Source organism: Nestor notabilis, unplaced genomic scaffold (genome assembly GCF_000696875.1).
Source record: "Nestor notabilis isolate BGI_N333 unplaced genomic scaffold, ASM69687v1 scaffold4532, whole genome shotgun sequence".
In the NCBI taxonomy this organism is placed as follows: Eukaryota; Metazoa; Chordata; class Aves; order Psittaciformes; family Psittacidae; genus Nestor; species Nestor notabilis.
The window spans coordinates 6586-23987 of record NW_009916846.1 but is presented as its reverse complement, the minus strand read 5'-3'; the positions used below and the strand labels follow the sequence as shown (position 1 = coordinate 23987).

The 17402-nt window shown below is 39.0% G+C and overlaps 2 protein-coding genes across 2 annotated transcripts in view; both read left to right on the top strand.

Annotated features, from left to right (window-relative positions):
• The first annotated feature begins 1321 nt into the window (after nt 1-1321).
• Nucleotides 1322-13583, top strand: LOC104413704 (protein-glutamine gamma-glutamyltransferase 6-like). The gene is made up of 13 exons (XM_010024775.1): nt 1322-1328; nt 2369-2542; nt 2729-2968; nt 5382-5500; nt 6434-6562; nt 6725-6905; nt 7163-7298; nt 8489-8592; nt 8684-8926; nt 10344-10661; nt 11262-11425; nt 12255-12379; nt 13433-13583. The coding sequence occupies exons 1-13, from the start codon at nt 1322-1324 to the stop codon at nt 13581-13583; spliced, it is 2091 nt and encodes a 696-aa protein (XP_010023077.1).
• A 2476-nt stretch (nt 13584-16059) lies between these two features.
• The window catches only part of LOC104413703 (protein-glutamine gamma-glutamyltransferase 6-like), a gene marked incomplete at its 3' end in the record, with an annotated part of 7750 nt that continues 6407 nt past the window's right edge, over nt 16060-17402 (top strand). The window contains exon 1 of the mRNA XM_010024774.1: nt 16060-16066. Within this exon, the coding sequence (XP_010023076.1) occupies nt 16060-16066 (7 nt within the window). The remainder of the gene's footprint in view (nt 16067-17402) is intronic.

The following is a 17402-nucleotide window of genomic DNA, read 5'->3' as shown; positions in this document are numbered from 1 at the left end:
GAAGATCAGGTAACATCAGAGGCTTGTGGCTCTTACGGTTTCCAAGGAATACGAATTAAGGAAAAGAGAAAAAGACCAACTAAAGTAGCTCTGAACAGCAATCAAATCCATTTGAGGCAGTTCCTGGAACAAGCTCTGACACCCTGAACATCCCAGAAATTTCCAAGAGGAGGAAGAACCTCTGAATTATAATGTAAGTGGAGATACACCATACTAGATATATGGCTGCCAAGTGTGAAAAAGTGTTTTTAGTTTGGTTTTGGTTTTGTTTTTTCAGACTAGGGCTAGCATGAATGTCATATAAGTTCCTATTCTTCATGGTATCAAACAGTGTTTCTCAAAAAGGTGCAAGAAGAATTTTATTTTTTTTTTATTCTTTTTTGTAAAATCAACCTTAGAAACAGCTTTTGGAGCTGAATGGCTGCTGCTCTTCCAGTTTGTGGGGTTTTGTTTAGTTGGTTTTTCTTTCTAACTTAAAATTCAGACTTATTTAAGCCTTTACTGAGTGCTAAAACGTGATCAGTGGAGCTGCATGATTTTAAACAGCTAAATATTCCTTGCCGCAACACTGTTACTTTATTATCTGTACATGTTTAAGTGAGGGTACAGAAATATGTTCACAGTTGCGAAGCTAGACAGGCTTAGAGTTTGTACTGATAAAAACTACTCATGGTTAATAGTTTGTGGGTTCTTTTTGAAATAAAACGTTTGCTGAAAGAGTAGTATAGAGCTGACCAACATAACAGGTAAACAGACATTTGTTTCTGGTGGGAGCTGATAATTTCACGTAAGTCAGAAGGCGGTTGGAGATAATTTGAGACCCCAAAAAACCCCCTCTAAACCCAACTCACAGCTACTTAGCAAAACCAGAAGTGACATTAAGCAATCTGGAAGTAATCAGGAAATGTTCCTTTTTCCTTCATATGGCTTTTACATCCCACCACACTCCCCATTTCCTCATCCTTAAAGATAACTTATTCATGGCACACCTATTATCCTTTGTAGGAAGTTCTTCTTGTCTTGGAATTCAAGAGAACGCATTTCCTCTGAGTAAGTAATTTGGTATCTCCTCCCATAATTACACCCACGTTGAGTAGGAACATTGGCATCAGGCATACATATATTATAGGAACTAGTTAATTCGTTTGACAAGTCTACAGGTATTAATAACAACTGCTAAGTACCTCTCCTCTCAAATTTCAGCTGACAGCACAAAAAGATTGCTGGTTGTTGGTCTGTTGGGGTTTTTTATGATTAATGTGACTTGGACATCCTTGAAGAACAAAGTAGAAGTTGTATGCAATTCTCATAAGCTGAGGGAATGGCAGGTGAGTTCTGCATGTCATCTGCTTCCCTTCAGCAGGTACTTTATTCAGGACTGTTTCCAAAAGATACATGCGCTGTAGGTATCTGCTCAGATCTCTTACCTGAAAGACATTTCATACTGTAATTTGTTCTTGTGCTTAATTTTCAATGTTTTGTTGTCCTTATAATATCAGACCTGTTTGAGCATAATTTTTGAGCTAAGCAGAGGATACTGGGGGGAAGGAGAGAAAAGAAATGCCCATTGCTTCAGAAGGCACCATGCAGAACTCCATCTAAACTCTTTAATTTCTACATGGTATTTCAGAGATGTGTTATGCTTTGTATTAACAAAATTAGCTTCATCCAACTGGAGCTGTGGGCACAGAGTCTACAGATGGGAATTCAAAGATGCATTAAAACTCTACCAAAGGAAAGTGGTAATGACAGTGTCTCTGCTTTTTAAAGTTGGAAATGAAGATGATTATTGAATTGGGCAATTGCAAAGCAGGGTTCTCTCTTGTTTAATGATGAAAAAAACATTTCGAAATCAGTTTTTAAAATGTTGCTTTGCATGCAGTTCGCTCTTCTCCCAACAGTGTCATGTTGAAGATTCTCTTTTTCAGTCCATCAATGCTTGCTCACATTACTTCGTGTCTTTTAGACTACAAAGACAAAAATGATTCTTCCTTGAATTTAATTATGGCACTTTTTTTTCATAAGTTAAATGTTACTTTTACTTCTTCAAAGATTATGTGTAAATTGTAGTTTAACACGCAGCAATGTTGTTTCAGATCTGATGTAGTATTTCATTGCAATGCTATATGGTATGAGAGAGACTTAGAACTTGTTTGAAGATCCCTACCATAATAGTGCGTGGTGCCATATGCTTTATCCAGCCTTTCTATCCCACTTTTGTTGTTGTTACTCTTTTAAATTCCCTTTAAAATGGTGGTGGTCATGTTCCCCCATTCTGTCCCCTCTCTCTTCAACCTCATTGCATTTATGATACTAGCATTAATAAAAGTGATTTGGAAGAATCTTCATCTCTTCTTTTGTTTTATAGATCTGACACCAACACATATCAGCTGGCAGCCATCAGTAAATGCAAGCACACACCATACTGACAGATACTCCAACACTGAGTTGACTGTGAGGCGAGGACAAGCCTTCACTATTACTCTGTACTTCAACAGACCAAAGCAGAATGGGGAGAGCCTAGCATTTGTCACTGAAATAGGTAACACTCCCTTAGCTTGATCCATATTCTCATAGAACTGCAATCTTTATCCCTTTACTTCTCCACTTACTCTTTAGAGATACAATTTTTCTTGATGTATTTTTAATGCTTTCCCCTGGCTAATGTGCTCATTAATATTGAAACTGGACAATGGAATGGAAACCAATTAACCCTTCTTTCTGGCAGGACCATCCCCCTCAGAATCTCATCATACAAAGGCTGTATTTAACCTCTCTGAGGTGGGGGCAAGTGGCTGGAGTGCTGTCCAAGGAGCCAGTGAGGCTGGTTATATGAACTTTACAATATCCAGCCCAGCCAATGCTGTCATTGGACGATACAATCTCATCCTCCAGGTAACCTTGGGGAACAAGATCTTCTCCAGATTTCTGGGGCAGTTTGTGTTACTCTTCAACCCTTGGTGCCCAGGTAGGTATCAGTGCCTTTGCTCTTGAACATAACTGACCTATTTGCTGTCATATCTGCACAGTGAACTTGCTGCCTCTCTTTGGGTCTCAGCTATCTGTTCAGAGATCTGGTTTTACTACACTAAGAAGCTATTGCTGCACCTCTCCCCTCCCTTTTATCCTAGAGAGATGTGCTATATGGAGTGATACCATAGACTCTCTCTTCAGAACTTGAGCAGATCACTTTTCTCTAGATGAGGGCTGACAGACTTCTATAAATGAATGAACTTCTCAGTAACATCCTTGACTTGCACCTAAATCAAAGCAAGACTGCTCTTACAGATGTTAACCGCAAAGACAATAGCCCAACTAACTGTGTAAGAACTGACAGAGGGCTAATGTGAGGAAGATTGACATTTCCCAGGTCTTTCATCATGGGTTGAAACGGGACACCCCTTGCTGCTCTTTTTTATTTATCTGTTTGTTTGTTTATTTCTGCAGCCTCGGCATGTTGCAGGGGAAATGCAAATTCCTAAACACAGAGTTTTGCAAACACGCGATAGTCTAGAAACCAAGATTAGCCTTAAAATATACCACAGGTTAAGGGAGCTGTTAGCCAGCCAGGTGACTAAACAGCTGATAAAAGAAATGTAACCATAATCATTCACTGTTTTCTTCTGTGACCCTATGTTAGTCAAGGGCCCCTAACATGTGTCAAGAGCCAAGATGAAAAAAGCTGCTACTTAGCTCAGCCTGTCTTAAAGATAGAAATACTTATAGAATGATGTTCAGGAAACACAGACTGCCTCTGCATAGACAGTCTTTTGGGAAAAACCTTCCCAGAACCCCTTGAAAGATCACTCGTGGTGTAACTTCTATGTAACTTCAGATGAAAACCACACCGCAGGCAGGGACTGAGATATTTGACAGCTCCTGAAAAGCTTATTCAAAGTACTGGCTCTAGAACATTATAACTGAGAGCATATGAACATCAGAAAAAAAATATATTCTTCAAGTGATTATTGAAGGACATTTAGATTGCTCAGAATCATAAACTCATGGGGCTAGAAGGATCTTAGGAAGTTACCGAGTCCCACACCATGCTCTAAAGCTGGTTCCGTTTAGCACTTGGGTCATTCCTGACAGGTCTTTAATTCCGTCTTACCGGTCAGCCATTAGGGAAGTTGCAGTACCTCCCCTGGCAATTCCTTCCAATTAAACACTAACCATTCCATTATAATTTTTTCCTATTAACTAACCAAATATTTTTGCTTTGATTTCAGCATAAAACTTCTCATCCTACATATGATAGACAAGAAGAACAGATTTTCTCCCCTTTCTGCCCTATCCTCTTCAAAAGAATTTCTGGAATTGATTACCATGCCACATTCCTCACCCCCATTTTTTTTTTTCTACCTTAATAATTGAGTTAATTCATAAGTTATATTTAATTCGTAAGCTGTATTTTCAGGATTGTGGAGCATTCTCAGTGCTCCTCTGTTTCCAATTGATCCACACATTGAAGTGCAGCACCTGCAGCTGCACACAGTTGCCCAGGCCTGGACTGGCCCAAAAGCTTGGGAATCACTAATAATGACATTATTATAAAAAAATAAAAAGTGTGGACAGCCACCACAAAAAGAGACTTTATATAATGTGACATTTTTAAAATAAATTATACAATCTTCATATTTGCAGGAAGGGAAGGATGGGATGTTCCTATAGGAAGGTAAAAAACCTGACTCATGAAAAACTGTTTTTTATATGTATTTCTTGAAATCCTGAAGCTTTTAGAAAATAATTTTAAATATTATGAAATTAAACACCGAGCTAAGTAGGCATTGCTACCTAAAGAGTGATCAAAACCTAAACATCTGCTTTCATAGCAGCTACGTGTTGTGCCATAGATTAGGGAACCAAAGAGTAACAATAAAAATCAAAGTAAGTGGTTAGCAGACTATCCTAATAACATTCTGGATAACACTTTGGATTAAGCAAGTAGCCATTTTCATTTAGGAATCTTAGAACAAGACAAACACAATGGGAAAAGAGAGAGAAATGTCACCTGTGTGATTCTTTTAAAATGTCTATTTTAATTCTAACTACCCTGAGAAGGCAGATAAATCCAGTGAGCTAGCCTGGACTTTTTTCCATCTTCCTCACAAAAATACAACATACAGATAGAGGATATTTAGATAACAAAGACTATAACAGAATTAGGGAAAAAGTTATATTAGTTTAACATGGACTCCCCCTCGCCCCCAGCCATAAACCACAGCAGGCATTTTCACTGAGCTGTACATGTTCAGGGAGCTATAACAATGCATTTTCCAAATAGTAGTTTTCCCCCTTGCTAAATCAAGATTCAAATGTTTATGAAAGGTTGCTAGTACTCTCAGCTTTAAGTATGAAAGCATGCCCAACTTGGGTTTCAGGCGATGATGTCTACATGGATAACGAAAATGAGAGACAAGAATACGTCCTAAATGAAAATGGAATAATCTTCGTGGGTAATGCAAAGTACATTGAAGCAAGAGGATGGTACTATGGGCAGGTGAGCCATAAGGAATTAATTTAGGCTCTTATTCTGTCTGCAATAGCATTTTCTCTTATCATTACCTGCCCCTCTAATTGGCATGCCTATTTATATGAAGACTGAACAAACCTGGCTAGCCTTGCTTGTGGTTTGCTCACTGTGTGCCTGACAGGACCTCCATGTGAGTGATGGCTTAACACAGCACCGCAGCTAGGACTGACTTCTACATGTGCTCGAAGCTCATGGTATAAGCGTGGATCTCATCTGTGACCAAAGCACCACGGTACAAGTGGCAACGTACGTGTGTGCCTCCAACACACCATTTTTGTAATGCTGTAACAATGGGCTAGAACTGACACTGACACAGAATCATAGAATAGTTTGGGTTGGAAAGGACCTTTAAAGATAATTTAGTCTGATCTCTCTGCGATAGCCAAGGACATCTTCAACCAGACCACATTGCTCAAAGCCCCATCCAGCTTGACCTTGAATGTTTCCAGGGATATAACTCAAGAAAATCTAATAACTGCAATTAGAATAAACTGGGCAGTTTTAGTTTTATTTTAGTGATCTATTCGGATGGCAGAAGGCATCCTGCCAGATTTTTGCTTTAAATATTTAGCCATGTCTTTAGCCAGTGTAACACTGAACTGCACACTGTCTTTGCGCCTCACTGTCTCTTTCACCTTTGGGCTGGAATATCTTAGAAAGGAAGAATCATACAATGGTTTGGGTTGGAAAAGACCTTAAGATCATCTAGTTCCAACCCCCCTGCCATGGGCAGGGACACCTCACGCTAGACCATGTCGCCCAAGGCTCTGTCCAACCTGGCCTTTAACACTGCCAGGGATGGAGCATTTACCACTTCTTTAGGCAAGAACTGCAGGAGAATCTCCTCTAATTCTCTTAGTTTTTTAAAGAAAATATTTTCACAATCTTATTTGATCACAGTTTCAAGATCATCTTCTAAATATCTGCCTCACCATGCTTGATCTGAGCCTGTACTATCGTCAGGACCCAGCCATTGATGTATCCCGAAGAGGAGATCCTAAATATGTAGGCCGAGTAATCAGTTCTATGGTAAGAAATGGACAACTTAATCTGAATTCCACATGTTTAAGCAGAAAGCATTAGTTATACCACTGAGGCCCAGCCACCTGCACCTTAAGCAATATAATTAACTACATATGGTGCATTACATACAATTGATTTTGTGCATTCTGTCCATTGGCCTATTTTTAGATCAATGGAAATGATAATGATAATGGAGTTCTCCTGGGAAAGTGGCAAGGAAGTTTCCATTCAGATGAAAATCCATCCAGATGGGATGGTAGCGTGGTAATCCTCCAGAAATGGCGTCAGGACAACTACAAGCCTGTTCAGTACGGCCAGTGTTGGGTTTTTGCAGGCGTGATGTGTACAGGTAAGCTTTAAGAAAAGAGGACTGTAGTGAAATTGAGGCATTTGTGACCTCTGCTTTTATCAAAACTACAAAGCAATTAATTCTACAAGAGGAAAAGTGCTCTGAGGACTGCAAATGCTGAAGAATCACAAAATATTTAGACACTTAACTTTGTTTCTCAGATATACGCAATCATTAAACTAAAGCTGTGTGTGTTTTGTTTGTGTTGCTTGGGAGTTGTTTGGGGTTTTTTTGTATTATTTTTTAATATATTTCAGTTCTAAGGTGCTTGGGGATTCCTACTCGTTTGGTTTCAAATTTTAACTCTGCCCATGATGTGGATAGAAACCTGAGTATTGATAAGTACTATGACAGCTCTGGAAAGAGTCTTAATATCGGCAAGGATTCCACATGGTAAATATGATTTCTTTTTTTAATCTAACCAGTAATTAGAGAGAGGATTTAAGAGACTTAAAACCATGAACACCAGCAGTACAAAAGCAACCGAGAGATGTCTGGATTACATTTTTTCCAAAATTAGTACACTAGACAGCCATTTGGAAAGAAAACATTCTTCATGGTTTTGAGATAATAGTTACTTCAAACAAACAACTAGCCCAATGTTTCTGCAATCCCTGATTTCCAAAAATTACAATTTTCTTTAAAAGTATGTTTCCATTGACAATGTACCCATTCCCAAGGCTCTCTTAGTTACTGGCACCTAACCAGTCTGTTCATAATAATGCAGCTATGTACCTTTCGTGTTTCTGAACTGCTTTACTGCTGCTGTAACTTTCATCACCACTACAGATAGACTATTTGGACTTTATCTCACCCAGTATAGCTGTTTTGAGTTTCTATTTAAACAAAGCATTTCCCACATTTGAAGGTTACAAAACCAAATCACTAAGTATACAGAATCATAGAATGGTTTGGGTTGGAAAGAACCTTAATCATCTAGTTCCAACCCCTCCTGCCATGGGCAGGGACACCTCGCACTAAACCATGTCACCCAAGGCTCTGTCCAACCTGGCCTTGAACACTGCCAGAGATGGAGCATTCACAACTTCCGTGGGCCACCCATTCCAGTGCCTCACCACCCTCACTGTCAAGAACTTCTTCCTTAGATCTAACCTAAACTTCCCCTGTTTCAGTTTGAAGCCATTACCCCTTGTCCTACCACTACAGTCCCTAGTGAAGAGTCCCTCCCCAGCATCCTTGTAGGGCCCCTTCAGATATTGGAAGGCTGCTCTGAGGTCTCCACGCAGCTTCTCTTCTCCAGGCTGACCAGCCTCAACTTTCTCAGCCTGTCTTCATACGGCTCCATATATCCAGGACTTAAGTCTTTCACTTACAGTTCATATTGCTCCCAAAGGAAGCTGCCAACATCTATATTCTCTCCTTCCCTGTCCTGAGGTCTACACCTCAAAAGCAGCTAGTAAACCTATCCTTCGAAGGAGGCAGTGAGTTGCTGTAACAAGACAGCTTGTGACAGATCTTATAGAATCTTTAAAAAAAAAAAAAAAGGTCCTTACTCCTTTCAAACTGGATGTTTGTAGGACTCTATACTACTGTGCTTTCTAGACACTGTTCTTTGTCTCCAGGGATTATCATGTCTGGAACGAAAGCTGGTTCATTCGCCCAGACCTGGGAACATCATACAATGGGTGGCAGGTTTTGGATGCGACTCCACAAGAACAAAGTAAAGGTAGCAGAAGAAGTTCTCAGCATGATTTAATGTTTTGTCTTCAAACTGAGCATGACTAATGAAATTTGACTTTCCCCTCCCCATGTTTTAGGATTATTTCAGTGTGGCCCTGCATCTGTGATAGCCATCAAAGAAGGTGATGTAGACTTGGATTATGACACCTTATTTGTGTATACGGAGGTGAATGCTGATTGCAACAGATGGATTGTATACAAGGATGGAACTAAGAAAAGAGTTTATTGTGATACCGAAATAATTGGCAGGTTTATCAGCACCAAAGCTGTGGGCAGCAATTCCCGTGTGGATGTCACCTATAGTTACAAATATCCAGAAGGTAAAAGAGTTATCACAAGTATCTCCTACTGAATTACTAGTGCTAGGCTAGGATGGGTAACCAGTTTTGTTTGAGTATCTCTCCTCTTCCTTCAGAAAATATTTCTGCCCTTGTTCTCAGACTACTTTCTTAGTACAAGGGGTATTATATTTCTGGTATTATTAGTACAATGGTGTATTTAGTAGTGTCGTTATTAAGATGCAATACAAAAGATATTTTAATTGCTTACAGAGAAGTACAACATGTAATATATACACAAAAGAGGGCTATAAAATACATTTTATTACCCAAGGCAGACAAACCCTCAAGCTGTCATACCAAAAAGCCTTAAGGCTGAGTCCACCATGTATCATGAACTGTGCACAGGTCTGCAGTATGGGAAGTTATAGATTAATAAATACTAGTTTACCGCCACATCTGGCAGTAGAAGCAGGGCAACAACCAAACCACCAATCCAAAACCTTAAACTCCAGTCCTAGACATCCACCTCCCAAAAGACATCATGCTCAGTCTCTCTCTGCAAATAACTGTTTTATTGATGTGTCCATTCCAATTCCTCATGTTTCCTTTTGAAGACCCCATTACATCCCACTCCCAAAAGAAGTGACTAACCTCCATCTCTGATTGTATCAATTCACCAAGTTAGGCTCTCTTGTGCTCCTGCTCTGACATCCAGTCATCAGCTACCTTGCCAATCAGTTAAATGTGTTTGCACTCCTGCTGGACTCACCTCCACATTTGGATTCTGGAAACAAAATACTAGGAAATGGTAAAGGATGAAGTACCATTCATCTATACTTCAGAAAACAACACAACAAAGGTTAAGAACTGCACAGCCATACGTTTGCAGGAATATTTTTATCTTCACTCAAAATCTTGGTACCTATGTCTTTCCATCTTTTTTAAATTCAGGGTTACAGAATTCATATATTAGTTTGCTTAATGTTTGTGGCTCAGTCTTACAAAAAAAATGGAAAAAAAAAACCCCACAGGGAGGAAGATATATTTAACTTTTTTTAACATTTGCCATTCAGAATCAGTGGTCATATTTCAATACTTCACTCCTCAAGGTTTTAATGCAACCGTATTTAATACAGAGACTGGTTAGCATCAGATTGGCAAAGTAACACCAAATTACTGCATGTTCTGACCAAAGAAAAAGGAATCCTGCATCCTAAACAAATACAAATGCGTTTTATTTTATTTTAGTGATTTATTCACCTTATTACAGTATGTTTATTATTTGCCTGTGAAAAATCTGATCAGAGGCCTAATAAAAGTATGGGGAACTTTCAGGTGTTGCAATATTTCTGTGTGATGCAGAGCTGACACCCTATATCATTCTGAAAGCCTTTATACAGAGAAGGAGCGATAACAACACAAGTATGAATTTTACTTGGTTCTCTCCTTTGACCAGGTTCTTCTGAGGAAAGACGAGTTTATAGAAAGGCCTTGGCCAAGGTATTTGGACCAAACATCACAGAAGGACACACAGAATCTCCAGATGAAAGGCCCTCAGAGAATATTAGAAACCCTGGGATCTCTGGGAAATTCAAGCTGGCTGAACCTCCAGTATTTGGCAAAGACATTACCCTGATCTTAATTCTCAGTAACCTATCTTTTGACCACAAGACCGTGAAGGTGGACATGAATGCGTCAGCCATCCTGTACACAAGAAGAGCAGTGGCAGAGATCCTGAAGGCAACCACTTCTGTGGATCTTGGTTCTAAACAAGGTAACTTTCAATGTCCCTAAGGAGCCAGTATAGCTCTCTTAGCTACATGAAGTTAACTAGAAGAAGAAACATCAATATCATATCTCTATGAGCCTTGTAGTGCATCTTCTTGTTCCATCTCTTAATATTATTGTTTATGGGTACATTTCATAAGATTTTTTTTTTTTTACTCAGAAAACTTTGACTGTTCAACCAGGAATTGAAGGTCTCATGAAATGTTATATAGTAGGCTACATTTATATTATAGCTAACATATATATTATATATATATAAAACAAATAGACATAAGGATGGAATAGATAAAAATGCTTATACATACCATTTTAAGGAATACAAAGAGATAGGAATCCAGTGAAATGCTGATGAGTAGATCCCCCTAGTTTCAGGATAAAATCCTCCATTCAAAACTGTAAGGGTCAAATGAATTAAGAAAAGGATCACTAGAAGAGGGAAATACACAACCAGTCTCACAAGGAAGAAATATAAACAGACTCAGCTGTCTTATATTCTGTTCAATAATTTCAACAACCCTGAATAACTCTCTTTTCTTTAGCATTCTTTGAGAATGTAATGATTCCTAAATATATGTCCAAATTACAGGGAAACATATCCGATTAAAGATCCCTTATTCTTATTATGGAAAATATCTGACTACCGACAAAAGGATTCAAGTTACTGCTTTGTGTGAAGTCATCCACATGCATGGGGTAAAGTTGCTGGTGGAGAAGACAATCATTTTAGAGGACACAAACATCATCATTAAGGTAAACAATTCTCTCCCTGACGTCCTGAACAGACAGAAAGAACTAAAGAGTGTTTCTGGAGCTCAGATTTTAAGATGAGAATCTGGGGATAAATGCATTATTTTAGGCTGCAGTTTCAGATGTTGCTCTAAAATTCTGCCTGCCTAAATTGAGAAAGTAAGCATGCAAGTAAGCAGTTTCTTTGCCTGCATCTGCCCCCTGTTCTTCAGAACAGCTCTGTTACCTTCTTTCTTTCCCAGTCACATGCCCCTGCTTTATGTTCACAAAACTTGTTTTCATTTCACTTGTATTCTAGTTATTGGCAAGTATTTGTGTTGCCTTTGAACAACTTTGCCTGTTCCCAAAATAAACACTTAAACCCTTAATTCTAATCTACATTAGGGACAGTTTATATTGTTTTAATGCTTTAACCCTAATCCACGATGTTCCAATATAAAGAAAAAAAAATACACCCCCCCCAAAAAAAACAACCAAAACCAAAAAAACCACAACAACAACAAAAAAAAAAACCCAAAACCAAACCAAAACAAACAACCCACTTAGCAACCCAAACATCAGACAGGTTTAATGAGATGTGTCCCTATAGTCAAGACTATTTACTGAAATAGTGCACAAAATATTGCATCCAGCTTGACAGCACTTTTAGCCAACCCAAGTCCAGCTTCAAGTATTGAGAAAGGCATACCAGCTGTTAGTTAAATTTCACAGCTCCTACCAATATCTCATTCAGCCTCAAATATGAGAGATGTTCTGCTTACAGTTTGACCGAAGCCCGACTCCAAAAAAGTGTGAAACAGTGAATGATCAGAAATGTGTCTTTGCCATTTAGATTCCTCGGCGGGTCGTAGTGAACAAAGCTGTTTCTCTAGAGATCTCATATGCCAATCCCCTTCCTGAACCTGTGAACCGCTGTGTACTACTAGTGACTTTGATGAATCAACAGGTCAAGATACAGTAAGTGAAAGCTGCAACATTCACAGTGCTTTGAACATGACCAACAGCATGTCTAGTTTCCTCAGTAAGAAAAAAAATCACAGTTGAATTATCTTTTTGTATTTTCTATTTATGAAAATAAAAATGCTACCAAATATATATTGAGATACTATGATGGAAAAATAAATCATGTTTTATTTTTTCTAAGTAGAAACTTGTTTAACCTGCTAATATTCTTCTTTCATGGGCAAGAAAACAGGCATGTCAAAGTCTTTTCCAACCTAGTTGGTTCTATGATTCTGTATGTCAAATTGTTCTGTTTCTCTGATATTTTTTCCACACCTTGGCTTTGTGTTTATATTCTTATATACAGTACCCTAGCAGCACAAAAATAAGTCTGAGCTTCAGCCCAAAAAAAGAAGTTACTCTGTTCTTTAAAGTAGGAGAAAATCATGCCTTTTCAAAACCTAAGAGCAAAATGTTCTATTACTTTTTTTTCTTTTCTTCTGGACTCTCCTGCTTTATGGATTAACTCAGTACTGGGTAGTTCCTATTTCCTAGGGCTTGGTTTATTATAAAGCAGCCCGACTTGCTGTGGCTCTGTAAATATTTGGACATATTCCATAAAAATATACAGAAAACATTATTCCAGTGAAAGACAACCAATTTAGGCCAAGAAGAGACAAAACAAAGCACCCCAGTCATTAGAAAAATCATATTATTGCCAAAATGGATATGAACCAAGTAGGCATTGGACAGAGTGCTCATCTTTGACATGAGAGTTTTCCTATTCTCAGTTTGTGTTGACTATCCAAACTTGTACCCAGCCCTAACAAGGCATGAAGTAGTGCTGCTCATTTCCATCAGGCTATTCAAGAGTAAATGAAAACAGTACTATCTTTTCCCATTTCCTGGTCTATACAAAGCCTCAAACCCTAAGCAATTCTCAAAACCCAAGGCTGGGAGTCAAGTAACTGCAGGTGCCCCAGTTATCATGCACTGCTGCTTCTTGGGAATCTCAAGGTAATACAGTGCAAGCCTGCATTAATTCTTTTTTTTCTTTTTTTCCTCCAGTCTGGCACCACTGGCACCAAGAGAGAGATCAAAAATTTATTTTGAGTTCACCCCTCGCAGGACTGGTCCCTTACAGCTGCAAGTAGACTTCTCCTGTGACAAATTTTCACATGTCAAGGGATTTGTAACCATTGCAGTAGCATCTGCATAATGCAGTGGAATCAATCTCCTGTTTCAGCATTAATGTGGCAAGACATCTTCCTCTATACAGGGACAGTAATGACAGCAAGGAACTTAAGAGCAAAAGTTGGTGACCTCTTACACTGCAATAGAATCAAGTCTCCTGATTCAGAGTGCTTAATTCTGTAGTCTCTAATTGTTTGGGGTTTTTTGGGTTTTTTTGTCCTCTTTTCTAGAAAATTAAAGTCCTTTTCTGTAGAAATAGTTTCACTGTTTTATCAAATGTCATTGTGTTACACTCCTGGTTTTGACTTTTCCATCAGATTATTAATATAGCCTCTTTTCAAGCACATTCTAATTGTCAGCAATAAATAAAAACTATTCCTAGAACTGTATTCTTTTGTAATGAATTGTACATTCCATGGAAATACTGTGAGAAATCACAAGATTAAGGATGATTCTTCTTCCTTCATTTCTCAAGCTTCTTACCTAAAAAAGTAGAACATCTAATTTCTGTATTTTGTGACACCTATAACTCCCTGAATGGGGAGAAAAAAAGCCTACAAAGACTGGGAAAAGTAATGTTTGGGGTCCATGACAACAATATTTCTGTAACCTGTGGGCATAGGCCTGTCCCAGAGCGGACAACACACGTACACATTCAAACAGGTAACTTAATTCCTATGTAATGTGGCAGAGTCCCAAACACCATGAAACACAGGGGAGAGCCTTGCATTAATCTGGAAGCTCAGCAACAGAAGGTAACTAACACTTTCTGCCCACCAGTGTAAGGTCACTGGAGAGAAGGAATACATTTGTCTTCAAACCTTCACGCTGTAACTCATTCCCAGGCAGCCTCTACTGCACACCTCTGCCATGGTGTTTGCATACAGGGGCCTCTTTTGCAGGTTCCTGATCCTATATTGCCAGGAACCAGGTCTCACCTGAAACCCACTTTCAAGTAGTGTTAAGGCCTCTCTATTACTGCAGCCAATATAGCCTCTTGAGGGACTGCTAGGAAAGGTAATGACTGACAGGCACAGTAACCACCTGGCCACACTGCAGAAGTAGGGTGTGAAGCAGCAACGATGTACAAATAGGTCTGCCAAGCCTGAAGATTTAGATTTGATGTCAGATGTATAAAATGTTTAAAGCAGAATTAATAAGGCCAAAATTCTGAACTACAGAGATGTCAGAAGTTCGATATGGTCAACTTTTGTCAGACAGGTGACAATATTTCAGTCAGGCACATTCAGACATGATCACAAATTCTTACTGAAGATAATGCACAAGAAACCATAATAAAACTTTAGATTTTTATTTAAAAATAAATTTAAGCTGCAGGTAGTTAATTTGCCCAGGTTGCCATCAATCGCGATATGAATTTGGAAACAAACAGAAAACGGCAACAGACAGAAAAACCACAATGTAGAAGTGTAGGGGTGAGGAAAGTAAGCAATCCCCCCTTCCTCCCTCCTCAGTACAGTCCATCAAAAGTTGGGAATAGTCGCAAGTTCCTCTCAGGACCAATTGGCAGGGATGTTTCTAGATAAATTGTGACACAATGAGGGAGAAGAGAGCATGAGGGAGCTTCAAGAGCAGAGCAGAGTGTCTGAAATTAAGAGTGGGCAGGGCTCACCCAGAACAAGAGCTCCATCGCTTCCTTCAGGGCTCAGCTCAAGATGCCACGCCAAATAGCTATGGAGAAACTATAACCTGTACTATGAACACCAAGCTATAAAGAAAAATTCTTAAGAGCAGAGGCTGCCATGAAATCCCCGGTACACAGGTGACTGCATAGTAATAACAATGTCAACTCAGTGGGATGTATTGCTTCTTATTAAGAAAGGTGTATTACAGGTAAACATGCCAGGAACAGATCATGAGAATGTCGCACCTCTGTATGCTTCCAAGAAAGAATGAATTCTGTGCAGTTACATGAAAGGGCTTCAGGCAGACCTGCCTGGAGAAAAGTTAAAAAAAAATGGTTTATGCTATTACAAACTAATCAGATCACTCCATGTCCCATACATCCATGTTGTACAATATGTGTATTTGTCTATACCTGCCCTCTGCACATACTGTCAAAAACCTAAACTGACACAAACCAAACCATCCAAAATTAAGTTTCTTCTGTCTACTTAAGCCTGTATTTCCTCATTAGATCCAGTTTGGGATGTTTTCCTCTCTTAGTAATTAAGACATCAGGATGCTGTTTATTATCTTGCCTCAGCCGTTCACCAGTTTTAAATAAGTATAATTAGAACCAAGATTGTGCAATTAAAGCCATCATAAGTAGATGCTCACGTAGGACACTACTACAAAAACGTAACCACACTGCAACCGTGGGTCACACCCAAGCTGTATAAACTCAAAGTTGTGCAGTGAAGTTGCATCCTAAACCTTTTGTTACTCATGCTGGTGGAAGAGAATTCAGAATGCTCTTGCATGCTTTTGTATCTGTAACCTGAACTACGCACAAGTGTAGAAAAGAAGAAAGAAACCTTATGGCAGGTAAGTTAAATACAGGCTGATTGCTCCAGATATCACTCTTCCAATATAGATGAGTGACGTTTGCTGAGGAAAAAAGATAAATTACATCTACCTGTTCTCTTGGCTGTTTAGCTCTTTTTAGGTTAATTGCATTTATGGGTTATTTTACTAGAACTACCGATTTTCCTTTTTTTTTTTAATACCAAGAACGGTTTTCTTTTTTCCTGTAACACAGAAAAACAGAGTAAGAAAATACTTTTCTATCGATCGTACCTATTAACTAATCTATACAGTGCTTTTGCAGCCACATAAGCAATATTTTTGACTAATGATTTGGGCAAACTACCACACAGAAGTCCCAGGCTGTAATTCCTCTGTGATATCAAACTGATGTCTGGCCTCAGACAAGTCACTTGATGGCCTCTGGACTCGCAGTTCAGCTCCCTGCAGCGTGTCTACAATAAGCCTGTGCTATCTATGTATGACATTGCACTTGCTCTGACTCTTATGCTGACTGGAAAGATTTCTAGTTAGAAAGATGCATCATATAACAGACACGCAAAGAGTCTATCTAGAAAGCTGAAAAATTAATATAATCACAACTAGATTAAAACTTCACAGAATATAATTCTGTGCTGCAAGCACAGCAAAAACCTCAAATCCTACCCTCTCTATTTCTATAGTAGAACCCTATGGATTTCCTCAGATATGAACTTCATTAAATAATTCAAGGTGGTGCTAAACCAAGTCCATTGGTCTGCAAAAGGTTAACATGCTCTAGTCATGGTAGGAAGTTTTTGTCAAGTGAAATTCCTCTGGAATATCATATTGGGACTCTCATCAGGGACTTTAGCAATAGGACAAGGGGTGATGGGTTTAAACTTAAACAGGGGAAGCTCAGGTTAGATATATGGAAATTCTTTACTGTGAGAGTGGTGAGGCACTGGCACAGGTTGTCCAAAGAAGTGGTAAATACTCCATCTCTGGCAGTGTTCAAGGCTGGGCTGGACAGAGCCTTGGGTGACATGGTCTGCTGTGAGGCATCCTTGCCCATGGCAGGGGGGCTGGAATGAGATGATCTTAAGGTCCTTTCCAACCCAGACCATTCTATGATTCTGTATTGGGGAAAGGCACTTCCCAAACACATGAATTCATAGAGGGATCTGAATTTTTTCTGCTTTGTTTGTTGTTGTCATTGTTTTTTTAACTGATCAATGATCAAGAAAGGTTGAAAGCTTTTGTAACAATCTGTGCTTCAGTGTCCCATTTTCAATAGTGGGCAATATATCATAAAATGGTTAGTGTTGGAAAAGACCATAAGCTCATCCAGTTCCAACCCCCTGCCACGGGCAGGGAC